This window comes from Gallinula chloropus, assembly GCF_964237585.1.
Source record: "Gallinula chloropus genome assembly, chromosome: 9".
NCBI lineage: Eukaryota > Metazoa > Chordata > Aves > Gruiformes > Rallidae > Gallinula > Gallinula chloropus.
The window spans coordinates 4,990,739-5,010,265 of NC_140094.1; the positions used below are offsets into that span (position 1 = coordinate 4,990,739).

Sequence of the window (19,527 nt, forward strand, 5' to 3'; positions counted from 1 at the left end):
GTCCTCTTGACACAAGGGTGATGCCCTGCCTGCACCTGCTCTTCAACACTGTGGCTAAACCCCAGGTGGGGTTTTTATAGCCTGAGTGGTGTGTTTCTAATGGTGCTTTACGTGGATGCACAGGGAATTGGACTTTATCAACTGCAGCATCTTCCTCTTGGTCTGTGGAGATCCCAGATTACCCAGAACCTTCTGGACCTAGGATCTGTGGCATGGGTTTGGGGACACTGCAGCAATGAGCTGGATGAGCAAAGCTCCTGAAAAGACCAAGGAGGTGCAGCTGGTGGGATCCCCCTCCCTTGCCAGCCCATGCATTAGGCATTCACTGCTGTGTCCCAGCAAGCATGTACACTGTCCTTTCTGGCACAAGCTCCCTGCCCCAGCCCTGCCCCTGATATTTTTATGAATGATGAATAAATGATATGACAAGAAAAGCCTTTCTGGCAGCTCAGGCCCTCTTTATTAATTCAACACACTGTAGGTCATCTCCAAACACAGCTCCTTCCCATGCTAGGTCGGTGTCTTCTATGCCACAGTGACATGCAAGCCAGGTTTGCCTGGGGGGAGCTCCTGCAGCCAAAGGCATCCAGGAGGATGGGAGGTGATGCTCGTGCTGACCACAGACCCATCACCCTACCTGGCAGCAGAACATGGAACTGAAGGTCCAGGGGTTAATTCACTCAACCTCCTGCAAACCATCTCCATGAGGAACCAGGTCTGTGTGGATGGGTGCCTGCACCCCATGCCTTTGCTCCTGCTCCAAAGAAAGAAATACAGCTCAGCTAGAAATCCAAAGAGCCTGAGACCCCATGTCTCATGCAAACACAACCCAAAGTTGGGTTTCCTTCACCTTGCAACAGCTCCAACCAAAGGCTGGCTGGTCAAAGCACTGCAAGTGGGATGGTGGGAAATATATTCAGGTGTCTGGCATGAAACGGGGACAGGAGATTCATTGGCTTCAGAAGTCTGAACCTGTTGGGCAGGGAACAGCTTTTATTCTTGGTTGGGTACAAAAGAGATCAATAGGCAGCAAAAAAATGCACAAATATTCACCACTTCCCACCTCTTGCACCGCAGCAAGTACCCCATCCATCACTGTGATCTGTATTTGATAGCTCTGAAGGAACAGCCCTTTCCATCTGCAAAGTCCTCCAGAAGTGAAGGACTATGTGGGGCATCTCCTTTTTCCCGCAGTGGTCTGTCCTTCCCCAGGCTAGCAGGAGCTTGGGGGCTTCATTGAGGTCATGGTAGACAGGGAGAAGGCCAATGGTTGTGCCTACCCCATCCCTGCTCCTTGGAGAGTTGAGTAGGACAAGCCCCATGCTGGAAGTCTTTGATCAATGCTGTAGGAAGCAATGTCACACCATCCCTTTGGGAAGGATGTCCTGATTTTTTTCCTTCCTTTGGGATGCATCTTCTCCTGAATTTTTTCATTTTTATATGCAGCTTCACCACCTGAGATGAAAAAAGTGATTTCTCCTTTGGGCATGAGAGAGCTGCACTGTCAGGATTCCTTCTGTAGATGGCTCATCCAGCAGCATCTGTTTATATACCAGGGTGTTTTTTCCACTGGAGTGTTAAATATCATTCTAATAGGGGAACTGAGTACTTCTCTGGCACTGTTTAAGCAACATCTTACCTGACACACCACATGTTCCTCTAAGGCTCATTAAGCAATACCAACCTCTCTTCCCCGGTCCCCGAGAAAACGATGCCATCATTGAGCTGGCAGTGTGCTGCCTCAGATCACAGAACCACAGAATCACCAGGTTGGAAAAGACCTTTAAGATCATCAAATCCAACCATTCCCATCCCAAGCTAAACCAGATCCCTGAGCACCTCATCTCCCCATTCACCCAGGGAAGGTGACTCAGCCCCTCCCTGGGCAGCCTGTGCCACAGCCCCACAACTCTGCCAGGGAAGAACTTTTCCCTCCCATCTGCTCTGACCCTGCCCTGGGGCAGCTTAAGCCCATTGCCCCTTGTCCCATCTCCTGTCCCCTGGCTGAAGAGACCATCACCCACCTCTCTGCACCCTCCTGTCAGGGCAGGGGAGGTGGGGAGAAGGTCTCCCCTCAGCCTCCTCTTCTCCAGGCTGAACACCCCCAGCTCCCTCAGCCGCTCCTCACAGGATTTGCCCTCCAGCCCCTTCCCCAGCCTGGTTGCCCTTCTCTGGACTCGCTCCAGGACCTCAATGTCCTTCTGATGGTGAGGAGCCCAGAACTGGACCCAGCAGTGGAGGTGCAGCCTCACCAGTGCCCAGTCCAGGGGCACAATCCCCTCCCCACACCTACTGGCCACACTATTTCTGACACAAGCCAGGATGCCCTTGGCCTTCCTGGCCACCTGGGCACACTGCTGGCTCATGGTCAGTCGCAGTCACCCAACACCCCCAGGTCCTTCTCTGCCTGACAGCTCTCCAGCCAGTCTCCCCCAGCCTGTAGCGCTGCAGGGGGTTGTTCTGTCCCATGTGCAGCACTCTGCCCTTGGCCTTGTTAAACCTCATCCTGTTGGTCTCAGCCCATCGGTCCAGCCTGTTCAGATCCCTCTGAAGAGCCTCCCTACCCTCAGGCAGATCAACACTTCCTCCCAGCTTACAGTCCTATGCTTCTGAAAGCACTGATGGAGGGAAGGGGGGGGGGGTATGTTTATCTCACTCACCCTGAGTAATGATCATAAAATGACATTGAAACACCACCCGACTGGAAAATGACACCAAAGCGTCACCCCAATTCCCTCGTCCCCGTGGGGGCCACGCTTGGGCTGCACAGCCCAGAGAGCAACGAACTCAGCTTGGCTCATGCAGAAGAGAGGAACTGGAGTCTGAAAACGATATCGCTCGTTAATTTTCCTGGCAGGAGACAACTTCCTAACACCAGGTAGGGGCTTTTTAAGCAGCATCACCACTTCGTTTCAAATCTCTCCTAAACGACTCCTGAGTCACGGCGATAAATACTCCCCGTGCTTGCTTTCTGCTTCAGATCCCTTGTAACTGCTGGTGGATAAATTGCTTGAGTTCCCCAGGATAAATCACGCAGAACAGACAAATCTGTAATTAAAATGTCTCTCAGCCCTTCCTGTTAACTCTGACTTAACGGGACCAGACGTGTCGCGGCCACATGGAATAACCTGCTTGGGAGTCAGCTCTGAAGGACAGGGCCTGGGAAGAAGAATCACAGAATCATAGAATCCCAGACTGGTCTGGGTTGGAAGGGACCCCAAGGATCCACAGGGAGGGACACCAACCTCCAGGCCTGGAGCTACACAAGTTTGCCCAGGGACCCAGCCAACCTGGCCTTGAACACCCCCAGGGATGGGGCACCCACTCCCTCTCTGAGCAGCCTGTTCCAGCCCCTCACCACTCTCTCTGGAAAGACCTTCCCCCTAAGATCTCAGCTAACCCTTCCCTCCTTCAGCTTCACCCCATCCCCCTTGTCCTGCCCCTGTCTGCCCTTTAACAAGCTGATTCCCCTCCTGTGTCTCTGCTCCCTTCAGGGACTGGAAGGCTGCAATGAGGTCCCCCCACAGCCTTCTCTTCTCCAGGCTGAACCAGCCCAGCTCCCTCAGCCTCTCTCCACAGGGGAGCTGCTCCAGCCCTCTGAGCATCTCCGTGGCTCCTCTGACCCCTCTCCAACAGTCCCACATCTTTCCTGTACTGGGGCCCCAGCTCTGGACACAGGACTCCAGCTGGGGCCTCTGGAGGGCAGAGCAGAGAGGGACAATCCCCTCCCTGTCCCTGCTGCCACCCCTCTGCTGATGGAGCCCAGGGTCCCATCGCCCTTCCGAGCTGCAAGAGAAACCGGCTCTGGAAGTGGGGAGTCAGCTCTGAAAGACAGGGCCTGGGAAGGAGAAACTGGCTCTGGAAGTGCCAGCTACACGTTTCCCTTGGGAATACCATGTCCCTCTTCATCTCCCATCAAAAGGATTTGGGTACCAGCATCAAGTGGAGAGGGGTTTTGAGAGTGCCAGCATTTGCTTTGGTTCCAACTTGCCCATAGAAAGCAAATTCCCCAGCAGAGCTGCCATGGAGCTGGGTGGTTTCTCCATCCCCGTTGTTACCCTGGGAGGGAACAAAAGGGAAACAGAATAAAACCTGTTTTTTTCCCAACAAATCCTGGGCCTTTAGACCAATTTAAATCTTTGTGCTTTGTTTTTTTGGATGTTGCTTCCCAGGAAGAGCTATAAGCAGAGGTAGAAGGTGATTTTTAAAATTCTCTCCCCCAAAGACGAGCTCACAGGCCTGGTCTTGGGGCTTTGCTCCTCACCTTCATCACCTGAGCAGTAGGAAGATCCCGCTCTGGGGCCATTCCTGAGCTCTGCTTTCTCCAGGAAAATCAAGATATTACATTTGCAGCTGCCTCAAAATCATAAAGCAGCTCAGCCAGGTTGCCCTGAGCTTTCCCCTGACTCACACCGCAGACCAGGGGCACCCATGGGTGCCAGGCAGCTCTTGGATCTGAGCCAACTCACAGGTTTTCCTGAGCATCCCTGCTGGGACACAGCTCCATTCGTGAGCTGGGGCAGGAGAAGGGGACAACAGGGACAGGCAGCAACACTGCCCCAGGACTGCAGGGGCATCACCCATCCCATCCCATCCCATCCCATCCCATCCCATCCCATCCCATCCCGTCCCATCCCGTCCCATCCTGTCCTTGCAGGGAAGCTGTAGCAGGACTCAGCATCTCCCTTCTCCCCTCCTCCTGTAATTAGGTCAATGGGAAGAGCAGAAGCCATCCCTGTATTATTGAAGGGGAGAATCAAGCTGCCATCGATCGGCGCTCAGCCCCAGCGCTCTCTGAAATCACCTGCCCAAGAGGATTGCTGTTGGTTCTGATCCATTGAGGGTGTGTGGATGGACTCACAGACTCGCCTGCTCCTGGGAGGGATGAGAGCAAACACAAGCTGCTGCCAGCACTCAGCACCTCTACATCCCTACTAAATCCTCTTTCCCCAGCTGCCACGTTTGCTGTTCTCCAGGAGAGGGTAGAGAAGGGTATTTGGGCTTTTGGGGAATGACCCCACCCCCACCCCCTCCCCCCCCCAGAGCCGCAGCACTGTGTTGTTCAGCCTCATTCCTGCCTGGGTCTCACTGCAGCACCCATAAACCAGCACGTTGGGTCAAGACCTTGAAGAAGATGGGAAAGACCCATGGTCTGGACACGGGGGATAACTAAGCTCCTCCTGGCCTGCTTCATCCCCAGCAAAAGCACAGAGCATCCTCCCAGGGCCAATGGTGAGCTCAGACATCCCTGTCCAGGATGCCACATGAGCCTGACCCACCCAAGCAGTACTTCCCCATAGCTGCTACAGCTTAATCCTCATTTTCTTCTTCACCACCCTCAAGATCTGCCTTCCCTGCACGATCCAGGCTGCGTTTGTGAAAGAAAAAAGAAAATAGAAAATAAAAAAAGAAATCCCCCCTCAAATCTGTTTGAAGAGGAGCCATCCCAAGGACACTGGCACCATCTCCTTGAGAGTAGCCTTGAGAGCTCCTGGAGAGCAGCCCTGCTGAGAAGGACCTGGGGATTCTGGTAGATGAGAAACTTCCCATGAGCCAGCAGTGGCTCTGGCAGCTGGGAAAGACGATGGGTTCCTGGGCTCCATCAGCAGAGGGGTGGCAGCAGGGACAGGGAGGGGATTGTCCCTCTCTGCTCTGCCCTCCAGAGGTCCCAGCTGGAGTCCTGTGTCCAGAGCTGGGGCCCCAGTACAGGAAAGATGTGGGACTGGTGGAGAGGGGGCAGAGGAGCCACGGAGATGCTCAGAGGGCTGGAGCAGCTCCCCTATGGAGAGAGGCTGAGGGAGCTGGGCTGGTTCAGCCTGGAGAAGAGAAGGCTGTGGGGGGACCTCATTGCAGCCTTCCAGTCCCTGAAGGGAGCAGAGACACAGGAGGGGAATCAGCTTGTTAAAAGGGTAGATAATGGCAGGACAAGGCGAATGGATTAAAGCTAAAGGAAGGAAGGTTTAAATTGGATATTAGGGGGAAGTTCTTTGCAGAGAGAGTGGTGAGGGGCTGGAACAAGCAGCCCAGAGAGGGGGTGTGTGCCCCGTCCCTGGGGGTGTTCAAGGCCAGGTTGGCTGGGTCCCTGGGCAACCTTGTGTAGCTCCAGGCTGGAGGTTGGTGTCCCTGCCTGTGGCAGGGGGGTGGGAGCTCTGTGACCCTTGGGGTCCCTTCCAACCCAGAGCAGTCTGTGATTCTATGAACTCAGGGCCTTTAAAAGATAACTGGGGACATCCTAGACCTGGGGACAACTCATCCTGCTGCCTGACAAGGAGCTGGGGGTGGTTAATGGCTTCATTCTCCCCCAGCCCAGCATCTGGGTGCTAGATGATATTAATCGTACCTCCTGGCACCTCATTAGAAATGAGGGGATTCCATGCTGGCACTTAATTCAGGCTGTAGCTCAAAAACCCCCACGGAATCACCATCCATCCCCTTCCTAATCCCAGTTTGATACCATCACACTTTCCCTCATCTGGTCTTTAGAAATATTTTGCTGTTGAAATGCAGAGCCCAGGGAAGGACAGCTGGCAATGGATGAGGGTGGCACGGTGTGAGGTTCTGTGGTAGCAGCAGGAGACAGAGGGATGGACAGGGCTGGGCTGAAAGAGGGACAAAAAGACTTCATGGCCAAATCTGCATCCCCAGAGACCACGCTGAGCCTGGAGAGCGCTGTCCAAACCAACCCCCAAGTTTATTTGTCAAGGCACAAAAATGGCCTGCAGATCTGGGATTTTAAATAAGGAGGAAAACCAACATTGAGGGGCACAGTGAGGTCTTCTCCACCCACCAGAGTGGGACCAGGGACACATCATCCTGTTCAGTCCAGCACCTTGGGCACCCCCATGCACTTTGCAAGTACCCAGCAGTGGAGGGAAGACCCCCCCCCAGGACACACACAGGGGTAAAGACCCCTGATTCCATGGGAAACATGAAGGCTCGACCCTGTGCACTGGCCAGGCTCGTCCCCACCAGTGCTTTAACCCCCAAAGTGTTGACTTTGTCACCATGAGGTGGATGGGGGGGATTCACCTGGCCAGCAGGTTTCCCCCCTCAATCCCTGCCTTTCCCCACCCCCCCCTAAAAAAAAATCCCTCTGGTTAATGTGAGGCAGGGAATAACCACCCCAATGGGATTACACATTTAAGGCAAAAATAAAAGTCCAGCTGGAACCACAGTGGTACAAGGTGAAGCAGTGATTGTCCCACGTGTCCCCGGAGCAGTGAATCCAGCAGGGCTGAGAGCACTGGCTCTGTTCTCCTGTGCCTGGGTGTCCTGCAGGGCCCTTCCATCTTCCCAGACCCTGTGGGGCTCTGTCAGTCACTGCCAAGGATATCACTGAACCCATTGCTCCTCCCAAATCCTCTGAGAGCAGAAAGGACACCAAAAGTTGCCCTGGAAGGCACCTGGAAGGGGGCTGGCTTGGCTGCAGCCACGTCGGAGCGGACACAGAGGGTGTCAAGGGCGACCGGTTGATCCCAGTTGCTCTCAGCCCAGCACCAGGATGGACAGATGGACAGGGAGGTGCCTCCTCCCTGGACATACCATCCCCAGGAAGGATGTGCTGGTCTTCGGGGCTCACCGGGGATGAAGAGACACGGCCTCTCTCCAGCCCCAGGGCGCCCCAAAGACGTGGCCAGGGAAGCCCAAGGGTGATGGGGTGTGGGACCAGGGTGGCAGCAGGTCCGTGCCCTTCCCAGGGGACCCAGAGCTCATCCCCACCGGGGACATCTTGGCTGGTTCAGAGCACAGGGAACTGCTTGGGGATGTCCCAGGTTCTGTCAATCAATTTCTTGCTCATTATCTGGAGAGAAAAACAAAAAAAAACAACCCCAAAGCTCAAAAAAAATGATGACTAAAAATTGGCAAGGACATTACAAACAAATAATAATTAACAAGCCTAAATTAATGAGTTAATTCAGCAGCTCTGGGCTCTACTCACCCTGGAGAACTGGGATCCCCATGGCCAAGCCTGACACCTGCCTCAGGTGAATACAACCACACATATGTAAGTGGATTTTTATCCCTTCACCCATCCCTCCTGGCTAAACCTGCCCTGCAGCCAGCAAACACCAGGAGATGTTACTGTTCAAGCTTCATTTCTGCTGAAAAAAAATCCAGTTGAGAGGCAAGCTGGAGACATCAGGGTTGGGAAGCCAAGCATGGTCTCCAGCAGCTTGGAGGAGGAGATAAGGGCAAGGATGGGGGGGGAAAGGAAGAAAAGCAGAGTCTCTTTGCAGAGATGCTCTGCAAAAGGTGGGATGGAAAAGAAACAGAGGTTTTTATAAACTCATCAGGGTGGAGGAGAAAGTGGCATTGGAGAAAACAATGTTAATAAAAAAGGGAGGGTTAAATCAGCAGAGGTTAATAAGAAATAAAAAGATCTTGGGAGGAAGAGGAGTTGGGAAAAGGCAGGGCTGATCAAAGTGGGAAGTGCTGGAGCCCAGCACTGGGCTGGGATAGGTGATGGGCTATTGGCAGAATCGAGTCAGGAGTTTGGGAAAAGAAAGGCAAAGAAAGGAGCTGGCACTCCAATTTTCATGATTTTCCAGCAGAAAACCAGCAGCAGGTTACTGGTGGGGAATTCTGTGTGGGAAGGGAGGAAGCTCACACCTCCCTTCCAGCCAAGCAAGGATGGACCCTGGAAATTCCCTTCCTCTTAGTAAACCTATAGCACCACTCAAAAAGGACCCAAATTCCTTGCAACAAGCCTGGTTGGAGGCAGGAGGCTTCTCCCAGCCTCAAACTGCCCAAGAGAAGGATGGGTAAGAAGAAACACCACGCTGAAGCCATCAGTCACATGGCTCCACTGCTGCTGGGAGGTGACAAGCAGTGGCCAGAGAAAGCTCAGCTCAAAGGGGAGTGAAACTGGTGCTGGGAAATACCTGACCTGGGAAAATGGCATTGAAAGCTGGAGGGAAGACCAGAGAAAAAGCAAAAAATGGGGAGAAGAGCCCTCCCAAACCCCAAAGATGGGTGATGGAGATGCAACAGATGCTTTACACTCAGATCTGAGCATCATCTCCCATGTGCTTAAGAAACCTTCATCACGAGCCAGCTCCCTGTCCTGTGGCAAACTCACTCACCCTCCTGGCTCTCCGCGCTCTTCAGCGGCTGCAGGGCTGTGAACAGCAAAAGAGCACATGGTCAGGCTCCCACCCTGGGGAGGGGAGGGGAGAGGAGGGGAGGGGGGTGTCTCTGGGATGTGTCTTGCAAGGGGAAAGTTTCCTCAAGGAAATAGCTAAGAGCTCAGTTTTGGGGAAGCCACTCCAATAACTGCCCCCACCAATCTGCATTGCAAATCAACCCCCAGTCCCCAGATCTCCCTGGGATGGAAGGAGCTGGCATCCCAAGTGGGCTTGCTCCCATAGCAGCAGATCAAGGCAATCACCAGGGATCTAATTAACCCACAAGGGATCTTTTTATTAAGCAATAGGGTGGCTTATGGGGGAGCTGGGAGGGTGAGGGGGTGTGGGGAAGAATGGGTGAGCACAGGGGGGTGCTGAGCACCGAGGGAGGGTGCAAAGCACACTGCTGGTGTTTGCTCACCCAGGAGGCAGTGGTGTGAGCACACACTGTAACACACCAGTGCAGATCACACCCAAGCATCCTGCACTCACCTGTCTTGGGTTCCTCGCCCTCCTCATCCCGCTCCTCTGTCCCTGCAAAAGAGCAAGTGGAAGCGTAAAGCATCTGTCAGGCTTCCCCCCTGACCCTGACCTCTCTCCAGCAGCCAGGTTTGGTGGGTGTCCCTTGGATCCCCACCACCCCCAGCTGTTCAGAGACCCCACGATCGCTGCACATCCTGGCATCCGCTCAGGACCCGCTGCTGGTGATGCTCAGGGATGAGGCAAGTGGTACCCACCTGCACCCAGTACCCCATGGAGGGTATTTCCCCCCACCCCCACCCATCCCCAGCACATGCCCCTACAAGCAAAGCAGGAAAACCCCCCACAGCTCTGGGTGACGCAGCACAGCCGCTCGCCTCCCTATTTATAGCACAGCTGCCATCTGGAGCTGCATTCAGCAAAGGGCTTAGTGAGGAGACCCCAACACCTCCCAGATATCACCACTGAAGGGTGAACATCCCTGTCTCCCTCCCATAGCACCCACAGGGTTGCCAGGCTGTCACCCTGTCTAGGAGCTTTGCACCCCAGGGGTAAAACCTGCTGTAATGCTATTTCTGGCCAGAAAAAAAGTCCACCAAAAAAACACCAAAGCTTATTGCTCCTGCCTGCCAGGCTCACAGGGAGCAGCCCTGGCTCACCAAGAGCCACGGTGAAAGGTGGTTGCTAAGGGCGTGCAGCCCATGGGCACCAAACATCACAGGGCTGGGGACTGGTGCTGAAGCACTGAGGTCAGCTGAGGGCCACAGCTGAGCATCACAGCACTGCAAACCCCTCAGAGAGGGGAAAACACGCTGCTACAGGGGGAGGGATGATCAATAAACACCTAGAGATACATCCTGCAGATGATTCCTGGGAATACGCCAGGGAATCATAGAATGGCACAGGTTGGAAGGGACCCCAAGGGTCACAGAGCTCCAACCCCCTGACACAGGCAGGGACACCAACCTCCAGGCCTGGAGCTACACAAGGTTACCCAGGGCCCCATCCAACCTTGGCCTTGAACACCCCCAGGGATGGGGCACTCACCCCCTCTCTGGGAAGCCCCTTCCAGCCCCTCACCACTCTCTCTGGAAAGAACTTCCCCTAGTATCTAATTTAAATCTTCCTTCCTTCAGCTTTAATCCATCCCCCTTGTCCTGCCAGTGTCTACCCCTTTCAGACCTCCACACTGGGGACACCCCCCAACCAGGCATCGTGATGGCGGCATCAGCACCCACATCCACCCCAGCGGAGAGAGAGGAGGAGGGAAGCTGAGGAGTCCCCAGGGAGGGAAGCTGCAGGTCCCAGCCCTGCAGCATGATGCTGGCAGGGAAAGGCTCTGGCAAAGCCAACGCCTGGGGAGGCTGGGAAAGCAAACAAATGGGGAAGGCCAGCGAAGCAGCTGCTGCAGCCATTTTCAGGGCACAGCAGCTCTTTTAAAGCAACAAAGCTCCTTTCTTCCTGCAAGCACCTCCTCGTAATAATGATTTTAAAAATACACAAATAAGAGAAGGATGTTAGAGAACAAGAGCATGGAGCATGTCTCTTGTGCTTCTGCTGCGTGTCAAAGTGCTTGCCATTCCCATGGCTGCATTCACTAGAGGCATCTTCTTGGATGAGAAGCTCCATGCATGCTCGTTTGTGGGTACCAGACATGCAGCAGATGCTTAGAGAGAGAAGGTGAAAGGGGGAGAGACACTGGGTGGGAAGAAAATCAGGTATATGTTTGAAAGAGCCACCTGGAGCAATGCATGCAGCCAGCATGGGCTCTCCAGTAGGGATCTGCTGGTGCCCACCAACCCCAGCAGCACCAAGCATCCCTTCATCCTTTAAAAGATGCCACCACCAAGACAAACTCGTGCCAGTTAAAATTAGTCCTGGCTCCATCCATCCATCCATCCATGCATGCAACATCTATCTATCCCTATCCATAGAATCAGAGAATCCCAGACTGGTCTGGGTTGAAAGGGACCCCAAGGATCAGACAGTTCCAACCCTCCTGCCACAGGCAGGGGCACCAACCTTCAGCCTGGAGCTACACAAGGTTGCCCAGGGCCCCATCCAACCTGGCTTTGAACACCCCCAGGGATGGGGCACCCACTCCCTCTCTGGGCAGCCTGTTCCAGCCCCTCACCACTCTCTCTGCAAAGAACTTCCCCCTAATATCCAATTTAAACTTTCCTTCCTTTAGCTTTAATCCATCCCCCTTGTCCTGCCCCTGTCTGCCCTTTTAAAAAGTTGATTCCCCTCCTGTTTGTATGTTCTCTTCAGGGACTGGAAGGCTGCAATGAGGTCCTCCCATCCTTCCATCCATCCTTCCATCCCTCCTTCCATCCTCTACAGCCATCCATCAGTCCATCCATCTCCATTCATCCATTGTCCACCCAACCATCCCTGCCATCCTGCAAACCCCATCCCTTCCAGGGGATGGCAGCCACTCCCCTACCTGCATTTTCCTCCTCTTCCTCGCAGCTCTGGCGGATCTTCTTCTGGCACACGTAGGCCAGGACAGCGAGCAGCACAATGACACAGATGGCGAGTCCCACCGTCACCCAGAGTGCCACAGCAGGGAAGGTGAGGTGTTGGCCTTGCAGAAAAGAGGGAAGAGAATCACTGCCAGACCCAGGGGAAGCCTCCCTGGCATTTGGGACCCTGCAGTGGCAGGTTCATGTCCCCATGGAAGGACTCGGTGGCACAAGGGGTGGCTCTGGAAATAAAACTGCCAGCACCTCTAATTATGGCCTCCCCCAGCAGGTCTTGATCCGGCCAAGGAAGCATCAGATTGAGTCACTCCCTAAAATACTTCATTAACCTTTAAATAATTACACTAATAAATTCAAATGGCAGGCTGACTGCTTGCTAAGAAGCTCAGGAGAAGCACTAGATGATGCTGCGCTCGCTCCCTTTCCTCTCTCATCTCATGCCATGGGGACTGAGAGGGATGGGGGCCAGGAGGGATGGGGTCCGGGAACACCTGGCAGAGAGACCACCAGGGTTTGGGGGATATTTCCTGGGGTGCTGGAAATATGATTTTTCCCTGTAATGTTGCTCCTTCTTCAAATAAAGTCTTGCCCCAAACCCTGCCCCTCTGCACATATCACCCCCATTTGCTCTTGGGACCCCCCCAAAAAAGCCACTCCTCTGCCCCCAACCAGATCTGCGGTGTTTTCTGCAAGAATTTGGGGTGCATCCAGCCAAAAGGTTTATGCTCCACCAGGGACTCACCTTCTCAAGGCAGTGAGTGCTGTACCAAGGGTAAGTACACGCTAGTTAACCCCATCAGGGAGCAAACAAGGTTATACAGAGCTCCTCTGGAGCGCAGCAGGAGGAGCTCAGAGAGAAGCAGTGAGGCTCAACGTGCTTGAGCAACAACTCCAGCCTCTATTTCTCATGTAGGATTGTCCCAGACAGGATGGAGAACCCCAAGTTGAGAGCACCCCATGACCACATGCTAAGGAGAAGACAACTGCTGTACCCTGTGCTGGCTTTCTGGGGTGATTTAGGCTTGGATGGGACAGCTAGTGAAGCTTGAGAGCAAGAACTAAGGATGCCAGTTCTAGCTGGGACACTGGTGTAGGGTGATGGGGAGGACAGCACAGCCTCAAGTCAGCCCCGTAGGTCCATGGGGAGAGAAGCAGAATGGGCAGAAACCCTGTGGGTGGCTCTGGGCCACAGTAAGGATCCCAGTGTCACCAGGGTCACCTTCTTGAGGCAGAGCTCATCTCTTCCTTCCCCCAGTTTTGGCCCTTGCTGGCTCACCTGTGATGGTGACTGAGGCTTGGGTTTCCTGCTGCAGCACTGGGTTTCGTACCAGGCAGGAGTAGGTGCTGCTGGGCTCCACCAGCACCTGGAGGACACTGTGCACATCAAAGAGACCTTCCTCGTTGGCCACCTGGGACGTGGTGACGTTGTCAGTGATGTTGCTGCCCTGGCTGTCCTGCCAGAAGACGTTGGCCTCGGGGTAGCCACGGGAAGCATGGCAAGTCACAGCTGCCAGATCTCCTGGCTTCAAGTCCTTGTTGGGCTCCAGGTTCATACTGGGCTTGGAGTAGGGAGCTGCAAGGAAGAAGAAAGCCAGCATGAGGTGATGGAGAAGACCTAAGGATCAGGATCTGGAACAAACCAATGAGGATGGGCAAACCCCAGGACAGACTCTTCCAGCTGATAAGACCAACAGCTCTGGTTCATTTATGGCCATGCTTCCAGATGGCATCTCAACTGAGAGCACCTCCATCATGGCAGGGAAGGGACCGCACTCCCCACCAGCAATATTTTGGGGAGCTGCAGCTGGTCAGTCTCCAGCACCACAGCAAGGGTGGAGAGAGAAAGAGGATTCACAAAGGACCAAAGCATGATGGAGAACCTTTCTCTTTGAGGATCACATGGAAGGACACCCCATCTCTTCATCACTCACCTGCCACCTGCAACGTCACGGCCGCGCTGCTGTAGTCCCGGACCCGGACAAAGCAGGTGAAGCTGCCCTCATCCGAAATCTCCACGCGCCGGAGGAGCAGCGAGACGTTGCCCTGGGCCAGCTGGTCATAGAAGAGGGCTGTACGGTTGGTGTAGCCCCCACCCTGGTCTATCAGCTGGTCCTGGCCACCAGAGAAGCTGTGGACCAAGCGTTTGGTGTCCGTCAGCTGCCAAATCAGGCTCAGGTCGTTGAGACTGAAGTTGGCCTCAGGGGAGAAGGAGCAGTGCAGGGTGGCATCGTGGCCAAAAAGAGCCACCACGGGTTCATCTGGGACCTGGATCTCCATGGCACCTGTGGGAGGGTGACAAGGGCAAAAGCACGTGGTAGTGAGACCCCCACAAAAGCACCTCCTTAGTTCTCCATCTGGATAACACGTAGGCAAAGCAAGGGATACCCACAGGAGGGACCAGAAGGCAGGTGGCATCTCAGGATGCTCCCCAGCGCTGACCCCCAGCCAAGCCCACCTCACACCCAGGGCCAAACCTGGGGGCATCACTGCCTTCAGCCATCAGCTGTGGCCACCAGCACCCAAACCTGCACCCCCCCAGGACACACAGCCCCGTTCCTCACCCCAGGGAGAGGAGATGGACAGCTGACAACGGTGGGGACACAATCCCACGTCCCCAGGATGAGCCAGCTCCGTGCCCGGTCTGGCAGGCGCTAGATGGCACCAGCGCTCCAGCACGATGCCAACCTGTGCCAGGCAGGGTGCCAGCCCCATCCCAGTGCCACAGTGATGCCGGTGGCGTTGCAGAGCCAGGCAGGGTGCCAGCCCTGCCACTGCCTCACCCAGCAACCCCAACACCAGGGATGCCAGGCCCCCCGCACTCGGAGCTGGTCCTGGGGACCCTGGGCATCACTGGCACTTTGGTCACCAACTCCTCCCAGCCCCAAAGCAGGGAGGGGAAGGGGAAAAAGTAAAATCATCTCATCTCTGAGTGAGAGAGGGAGATTCCTGCTGCAGGCTGGGGGAGACTGGCTGGAACTGTCAGGCAGCAAACACCTCCCTGGGAATGAGGGCAGCAGGGAGACATGATGTTTTAAGCAAGAGCCTGGGGAGGATGAAGAGCTGGAGAAGACCTGCCAGGGGCCTCAGATGGGCAGACAGGCAGGAGGAGAGTGCTCGGGCAGCCTGCCTGGCTCACAGCAGACTCAAGAGCGTCATGTCTCCCTCTGGCTAATAACAAATGCCAGCGGGTTGTAGGAACACCCCCCAGGCTGGCTGGAACCGCTGGGGGCTGCTGAGCATCCCAAAAGTCCTGACATCTCTCCCAGCTTGAGGTGCCACAACCTGAGGGGACCAGGAGCTGCAGTGTGTGGGGAGAGACCCAGGTAAGTAAAAATCCTTCAGGATTTGGTCTTCCCTTGGCTTTGCCATTCAGCTGTGGCACACGGGAGGTGGCAGCACTTGCTATGAGGGCAGCACCCGTGCACCAGAAGCTGTTGTGCCCATGGGGTGATGCTCTGGGCAGCTGCAGAACCGGAAAACCAGGAGAAACACCTTGTGGGTGCTGCCTCCAGGAACCACGGGTCAAAGGCAGCTTTCTTGGGATGAATGTGGCCTTTAGGGCATCTCTTTTGGGGTGGTGCCAGCCCCAATTCCCCCCCACACCCTGCCCTGCTCACCTGCCAGGCTGAGCGCCAGCACTCCCACGGCAAGCAGCACGCTGAGCATCCTTGGCACAAGCAAAGGTTGGGGAAGAACGCAGAAGCAAGCACAGCCCCAGGAGTCCTTCTCACAGGGAGTCTTCTCTCTCCCAGGAAGTGCCCTGAGGTAGGGAAAACCAGAAGAAAATACTGAGATAGTGCTGGGGATGAGGAACAGGAGGATCCCATGCCCTCTGTCCCCTCCTGCTGCCGTGCAGCAACCAGAGCACCCACCCAATCATAAAACAAAGGAGGGGGTTTGCCCTCAGCCTGGCACCAGCACATCAGGGACCAGACAGACACGGAGGCAGCTCTTGGGCCAGAGGCCGTAAGGAGCCACGTGAGCCTCTTTTCCCTCCTCATGGCTTCTCTTCCTCTTTTGTTTCTCTCTTTCCCAGTTTTTCTCCGCAGCTTTTGGCTGTTACATCCCTGTCCTCCAAGAGGAGGTAATTCACTCCCAGCATCCAAAACAGCTAAAACCCCAAAACAGGAGGTCTGTAGGTTCCTGGCTCTGCTAGCAGCTTAAAGAGTTACAAGGTTTGTCTCCGGGCAAGGCAGGAAAGTCTCCAGCATGAGATCACCCCAAAAAATGGGGAATAAAACCAGAGTATCTGGGAGCTGGAAGCGGGGAGAGGTGAGGGCAAGCTGCCCAGCACTGCTGGCTACTGTGGCTCGCTTCCCGAGCATCCCTCCCTGTCAGTGCCAAGAGCTGGCCGGGCCCCTCGTGACTCACATTCCTCTCTCCTAGCATAAACCAGCCCCAGATATCACAGCCAGCGTCACCGCTGCGTGTCCCATCCCCGTCCCAGCACAAATCCCTGACTCTCACGTTCTTCCAAGCAGACAATCCCAGAGCCAGGCCCATGCCAAGCCCCAGCCAGCCAGGAGAGGAGGAAATTGCAGTGGGAGAAGGTGAGTGGGCATCGCCCAACTGCCCAGGCAGGGGAAGCTGTGACTCGCCTCTCTCACCTCACCCTCCAGACTCTTTCCTTTTCCTGGGGATGGTAAAATAAATTATATTTTTAGGTTTTGTGACCTACAAGTCCTGCTGGACTGTCTCAGAGGCATCACAGGAAGGAGACACCCATGTTCCCAACCCGGAGCCTTTCAGTGGGTGTCTTGCCTTTCCGTGACTCAGTTTCCCCATCCTTGCAGCCTGAGCTTGGCCAAAGGATGGGCTTTGTCCTGGACCTGAGGTTTCATCAGGATATAACAAAGCCCACAAACACATCCCTTGGAAGGGGGACACCTTTGTGCATTGCAAGCCAGGAGGGCTGATCCTTCCAGAAACCCAGGGATCAATGACATCCTTTGTTGCAGCAGGACCCCGGGGACCACACGTCACCCGCTCCCCAGTTAACAGTGACTCTCACGCAGCCATAACGCCGGGTTTTTATAACACCCAGGCTCTCAGCTGCCAAACCAGCACCCCGAGGTGGCTGGAGGTGGCCAGGAAACATCTGCCGGACCGGGGAGAAGTCCTCATGGGCCGGGCACAGCTTTGGGGGGGGGGGGGGGGGGGATGGGGGGGGAAGCTGGGCTGAGCTTCCCCCCGCCCCCGTTTCACTCCTCTCCAAGCCGGGCTTTGTGCCGGGAAGAGCCCAGCTCTGGCTTAGATTGATTTTAGTCCCCGCTTAACTTCTCAGGGCGCAGCAGCAGCTGCCCCCCACCCCCACCCCCCCCGCCCCTCCTCCCCCGCAAAGCGGGACCCGGCGGGGACGGGGGGCACGGCAAAGGAGGGACACAAAGCCCCCCGACACCCCGCACCCTCCCGGTAGCGCCTCTGCCCGGTCGCTCGGTGCCTTCCCGGCGGGGCACGGCTCGGGTGGAGCCTCATTCATTTCGCCCTCCCGGAACCAGCTCCGCGTCTCCGCGCCCCGTCCCGCGGGAAGGGAAACGGGAGCGGCGGCTCCTCCCGCCGGGCGCTGCAGCGAGGCCCCCGCTCCCCCGGCTCACCCCAGCCCCCCCGAGAAGCCCAGACCCCCCCCCCCCCATCCGCCACGTCCCGGCCGGGCCGGGCCCCAGCGCCGCCGGGCCGGACCGGGCCGGGCCGGGCCGGGCGCGAGCACTTACCGGGAAAGCGGCGCGGGACGGGCGGGAGCGCGCGCTCCGCCGCGGGCGGGCCGGTACCGGGGCGGCGGCCTCGGCTCTGATTGGCTGCGGCCGCTTCCTGCCGGGGTCCCGCCGGTGCCGGAGGGGCGGCGAGGAAGGAGGAGGGGCTGTGCCGGGGCCGGCCCGGGGGCGGCGCGGCTACGGGGTAAGAAGGCAGAGGGCAGCGGGGTGCACCGAGCCGGGGGCATTGGGGTGCACAGAGCTGGGGTACACTGAGCTGGGGGCATTGGGGTGCACAGAGCTGGGGTGCATCGAGCCACAGGCATTGGGGTGCACGGACCTGGGGATTGGGGTGCACAGAGCTGGGGGCATTGGGGTGCACGGAGCTGGGGATTGGGGTGCGTGGAGCTGGGGTGCATTGAGCCACAGGCATTGGGGTGCATGGACCTGGGGATTGGGGTGCACGGAGCTGGGGTGCATTGAGCCACAGGCATTGGGGTGCACGGACCTGGGGATTGGGGTGCGTGGAGCTGGGGTGCATTGAGCCACAGGCATTGGGGTGCACAGAGATGGGGTACGCTGAGCCAGGGGCATTGGGGTGCACAGAGATGGGGTACACGGAGCTGGGGTGCACCAAGCCGGGAGCATTGGGATGTGCAGAGCTGGGTTGCGTTGGGGTGCACAGCTGGGGTACACGGAGCTGGGGTGCACTGAGCTGGGGGCATTGGGGTGCACAGAGCTTGGGCTTGGGATGCGTAGAGTTGGGGTGTATCAAGCCACAGACATTGGGGTACACGCAGCTGGGGTACACGGAGCTGGGATACACCAAGCCTGGGTTGTTGGGGTGCACAGAGCTGGGGTGCATTGGGGTACATGGAGCTGGGGTGCACCAAGATGGAGTGCACCAAGCCTGGGTCACTGGGGTTCACTGAGCCAGGGATTTTAGAGACCCCAAAGCAGGGGTCTGGGTGCATGGAGCCAGAGGGATCAGAGCAGTAATACCTGCAGCTTTGGGGTGCACAGAGTTAGGGCTTTAGAACCCTCAAATTCAAGGGACTGTGGTGCACGGAGCCAGGAGGGCTGAGCAGTCTCCTCCAGGGAGAAGAAAAGGCAGCTGGAGTTTCCTCTGCAGAGCCACAGGCTGCTTCCCAGGGAAAAGCCTGGCTAAGGGTTTGCCCATGCCAGCTGCCAGGAAGCACCAACAGCCCCACCACACATTTCCTGGAAGATGCTGCTGGGGGGGTAGGGGAGGGACCCCCAGATATTTAAAAGCTGCGGTGCTTAAAGGGGGACACCCATGAGCGTCTCCCATCTAGTAGAGCCTCAGGTAAACGAGGCAGCCTTCCTGCTCCATCAGCCATGCCAAAGGACTGGAGTTTCCTTGGAAAATTCATTTTGCCACCTTTTGGAGTTATTTTGTCTGGGGCTTTGGGGTGATGCTGCCATGGCCCCCACAGCCCATCGGGGTGATGCTGTCATGGCCCCCACAGCCCAGCGGGTCACTTTTGGCTGGGGTGAAGCTGCAGCTCTGAGCTTCCTCCCACGCTCCCCTACACAATGTCTCCTTTTATACAGCCCGGGGCAGGCAGGCACCCAGTGCACACAGAGGGGATGCACCCAGCACCACTCCCCAGCACGCACAGAGGGGATGCACCCAGCACCACTCCCCAGCATGGACAGAGGGGATGCACCCAGCACCTCTCCCCAGCACTCACAGGAGGGATACAGCAGGAAGGGAACATGGCAGGA

The 19,527-nt window shown here is 56.3% G+C and overlaps 1 protein-coding gene across 1 annotated transcript; it reads right to left on the reverse strand.

Moving 5' to 3' along the window:
• Positions 1–7,732: 7,732 nt before the first annotated feature.
• Positions 7,733–18,643, reverse strand: CD276 (CD276 molecule; the record flags this gene model as incomplete). Its single annotated transcript, XM_084267922.1, has 10 exons — positions 7,733–7,801; positions 9,084–9,119; positions 9,618–9,659; positions 12,052–12,192; positions 13,365–13,661; positions 14,020–14,442; positions 15,706–15,755; positions 17,494–17,651; positions 17,800–17,976; positions 18,563–18,643. 10 exons carry the CDS (start codon positions 18,641–18,643, stop codon positions 7,779–7,781), a joined length of 1,428 nt encoding a protein of 475 aa, XP_084124048.1. The 3' UTR covers positions 7,733–7,778.
• Positions 18,644–19,527: the final 884 nt, after the last annotated feature.